Raw genomic sequence first — 3,001 nt, 5'->3', positions numbered from 1 at the left:
GTGCCTGTGGTCTAATCTAGCGGTGTTGTCTCTAGCGGTGGTGCCTGTGGTCTAATCTAGCAGTGTTGCCTGTTGTCTAATCTAGCGGTGGTGCCTGTGGTCTAATCTAGCGGTGTGTGGTCTAATCTAGCGGTGGTGTCTGTGGTCTAATCTAGCGGTGGTGCCTGTGGTCTAATCTAGCGGTGTTGTCTAATCTTGTCTAATCTAGCGGTGGTGCCTGTGGTCTAATCTAGCGGTGTTGTCTAATCTAGCGGTGGTGCCTGTTGTCTAATCTAGCGGTGGTGCCTTGTCTGTGCCTGTCTAATCTAGCGGTGTTGTCTGTGGTCTAATCTAGCGGTGTTGTCTGTGGTCTAATCTAGCGGTGTTGTCTAATCTAGCGGTGTTGCCTGTCTGTCCTGTTGTCTAATCTAGCGGTGTTGTCTAATCTAGCGGTGTTGTCTAATCTAGTGGTGTTGCCTGTTGTCTAATCTAGCGGTGTTGTCTAATCTAGCGGTGGTGCCTGTTGTCTAATCTAGCGGTGGTGCCTGTGGTCTAATCTAGCGGTGGTGCCTGTGGTCTAATCTAGCGGTGTTGTCTAATCTAGCGGTGGTGCCTTGTCTAATCTAGCGGTGGTGCCTGTTGTCTAATCTAGCAAGGTGGTGCCTGGTGGTGCCTGTGGTCTAATCTAGCGGTGGTGCCTGTGGTCTAATCTAGCGGTGGTGCCTGTGGTCTAATCTAGCGGTGTTGTCTAATCTAGCGGTGGTGACTGTGGTCTAATCTAGCGGTGTTGCCTGTTGTCTAATCTAGCGGTGGTGTCTGTGGTCTAATCTAGCGGTGGTGCCTGTGGTCTAATCTAGCGGTGTTGTCTGTGGTCTAATCTAGCGGTGTTGCCTGTGGTCTAATCTAGCGGTGGTGCCTGTGGTCTAATCTAGCGGTGGTGCCTGTTGTCTAATCTAGCGGTGGTGTCTGTGGTCTAATCTAGCGGTGGTGCCTGTGGTCTAATCTAGCGGTGGTGTCTAATCTAGCGGTGGTGCCTGTGGTCTAATCTAGTGGTGTTGCCTGTTGTCTAATCTAGTGGTGGTGCCTGTTGTCTAATCTAGTGGTGTTGCCTGTTGTCTAATCTAGTGGTGTTGTTTCAGGACTACTGGAAGTGCTCAAAGTGTGAGGAGTTGAACCCTCCCCTCCCCCGAAACTGCAACCGCTGCTGGACGCTAAGAATGGACTGGTTTCCCGATTCTGACAGCAACTCTGCTGCCCCCAACCTCAAACCCTTACCCCCCAAGCCTACCCCAGCCCCGACAGAGCCTGACGAGACCGAAGGTCTGGATGTTCCAGACGGGAAGAGAGCCAGGTCGCCCCTTCCCCTCCTCAAAGACTCCCAGGAATTGATGTCCGTCTCTGGCCCCGATTCCCAAGACTCGGCCTGCTCCTCCCAGCCCTCCACCTCTTCTTCGAACTCCAACGGTGTGGGCTCAGGCTCGTCCTCTAGCGCCCCCCTCAGTCAAGAAGTGATGGCACCAGACTTGGAGCGTTTCAACAGCCTGGAGGCTCACCTCCCCGCCAGCTGCCTGGAGCCCTGCGTCATCTGTCAGACCAGGCCCAAGAACGGCTGCATTGTACACGGACGCACAGGGCACCTCATGGCCTGTTACACCTGCGCCAGGAAACTGAAGAAGAGGAACAAGCTGTGTCCTGTCTGCAGGCAGCCTATCCAGTCTGTCGTCTTAATTTATCTCAGCTGAGGACGGCTATCGGCTAGACTGTACATTCCAAATAAGCAGTCTATTCCCTATGTAGTGTGCACTACTCTCAACCATGGCCCCAATAGGACTCTGGTCTAAAGTAGTGCACTATATAGGGAATAGGATGTAACCCATAGCTACACAACTCCCTGTTCCTCAAAAACAACTTAAATCCTGAATGAATAAATGTTTTAATTTTGTTTATTTGGAAGTGATTTTATTTATGAACAAGAGTTTGTTGACTCTATCAAACAAGGTGCCTGTTGTTGTTGTTGTTGATTTCTAGTGTTCAGTCAAATAGCCTTTCTAGTTTTTCAAATGGATTAAATTCTCTGTGGTGAAATATTCAATATATTTGATAAAATAAAGAATGTCTAGCAAATTAACAGAGATGTACATTGGTTTTCCTTTGTTTATTTTCACCTCGTCTTCCCTCTATTCTACACAGATGATAGTGTTTTATATAGTTGTATCTATAATGACATGGGGCTTAAACTACGTGAAAGTCAAAATGTCTCAATAAAGTTCACCGGTAGAAAGAGACGTTTGTTGTTGACTCCGTCGACAAGAGCGCGAGTGGGTAGTGGTTGCCAGGGGGACGACTTTTCATTTAAATCTCCAGGAAACATGTCTCAACCTGTTCTCTTGTCTAGCCCCATCCATATCCATTGCCCCTGGTTACAACTTGCCCCCCCTTCCCCACCCCCTCCAGTCACTATGGTAACCTATTCCAGTTTAGTGCACAGCTATTAACCAGGGCCCATGGGGAGCCATTTGGGTCACAAGATGACACTAACACACTGCTCCTTTCTCAAGTCTCAACCCAGGCAAGACGACTAACTGAAGTTTGAAACATTTAAGGCTGTTGTTTATGCCATTGGAGTGCTGAAGAGATATTTTGAACGATATTAAACCCAGGTTTTGATTTATATGGGCTAACATGTATTTGGTTTGCTGTGATTCTAGTTTTTTTTAACCCTGTTTTGGTAGTTAAACCTTCCACCACCTGACAAGCCTCCAATCTAGTACTAAACCTTCCCCTACCTGACAAGCCTCCAATCTAGTACTAAACCTTATACCCCACCTGACAAGCCTCCAATCTAGTACTTTTATTATTATTTTTTTTTATTTCACCTTTATTTAACCAGGTAGGCTAGTTGAGAACAAGTTCTCATTTGCAACTGCGACCTGGCCAAGATAAAGCATAGCAGTGTGAACAGACAACACAGAGTTACACATGGAATAAACAATTAACAAGTCAATAACACAGTAGAAAACAA

General features: G+C 47.5%; 1 protein-coding gene across 1 annotated transcript; it reads left to right on the top strand.

Annotated features, from left to right (window-relative positions):
• The first annotated feature begins 911 nt into the window (after nt 1-911).
• LOC121842175 (E3 ubiquitin-protein ligase Mdm2-like) lies at nt 912-2,107 on the top strand. The gene has a single exon (XM_042312253.1). It carries the CDS (start codon nt 1,197-1,199, stop codon nt 1,719-1,721), a length of 525 nt encoding a protein of 174 aa, XP_042168187.1. The 5' UTR covers nt 912-1,196; the 3' UTR covers nt 1,722-2,107.
• The last annotated feature ends 894 nt before the right edge of the window (nt 2,108-3,001 follow it).

This window comes from Oncorhynchus tshawytscha, unplaced genomic scaffold (genome assembly GCF_018296145.1).
Source record: "Oncorhynchus tshawytscha isolate Ot180627B unplaced genomic scaffold, Otsh_v2.0 Un_contig_15914_pilon_pilon, whole genome shotgun sequence".
In the NCBI taxonomy this organism is placed as follows: Eukaryota; Metazoa; Chordata; class Actinopteri; order Salmoniformes; family Salmonidae; genus Oncorhynchus; species Oncorhynchus tshawytscha.
This window is presented reverse-complemented; position numbering and strand designations above follow the sequence as displayed.

Bases quoted from the DNA above. Each gene is read 5' to 3' on its own strand.
- LOC121842175 (XM_042312253.1), top strand. From the start codon at position 1,197: ATGGACTGGTTTCCCGATTCTGACAGCAACTCTGCTGCCCCCAACCTC.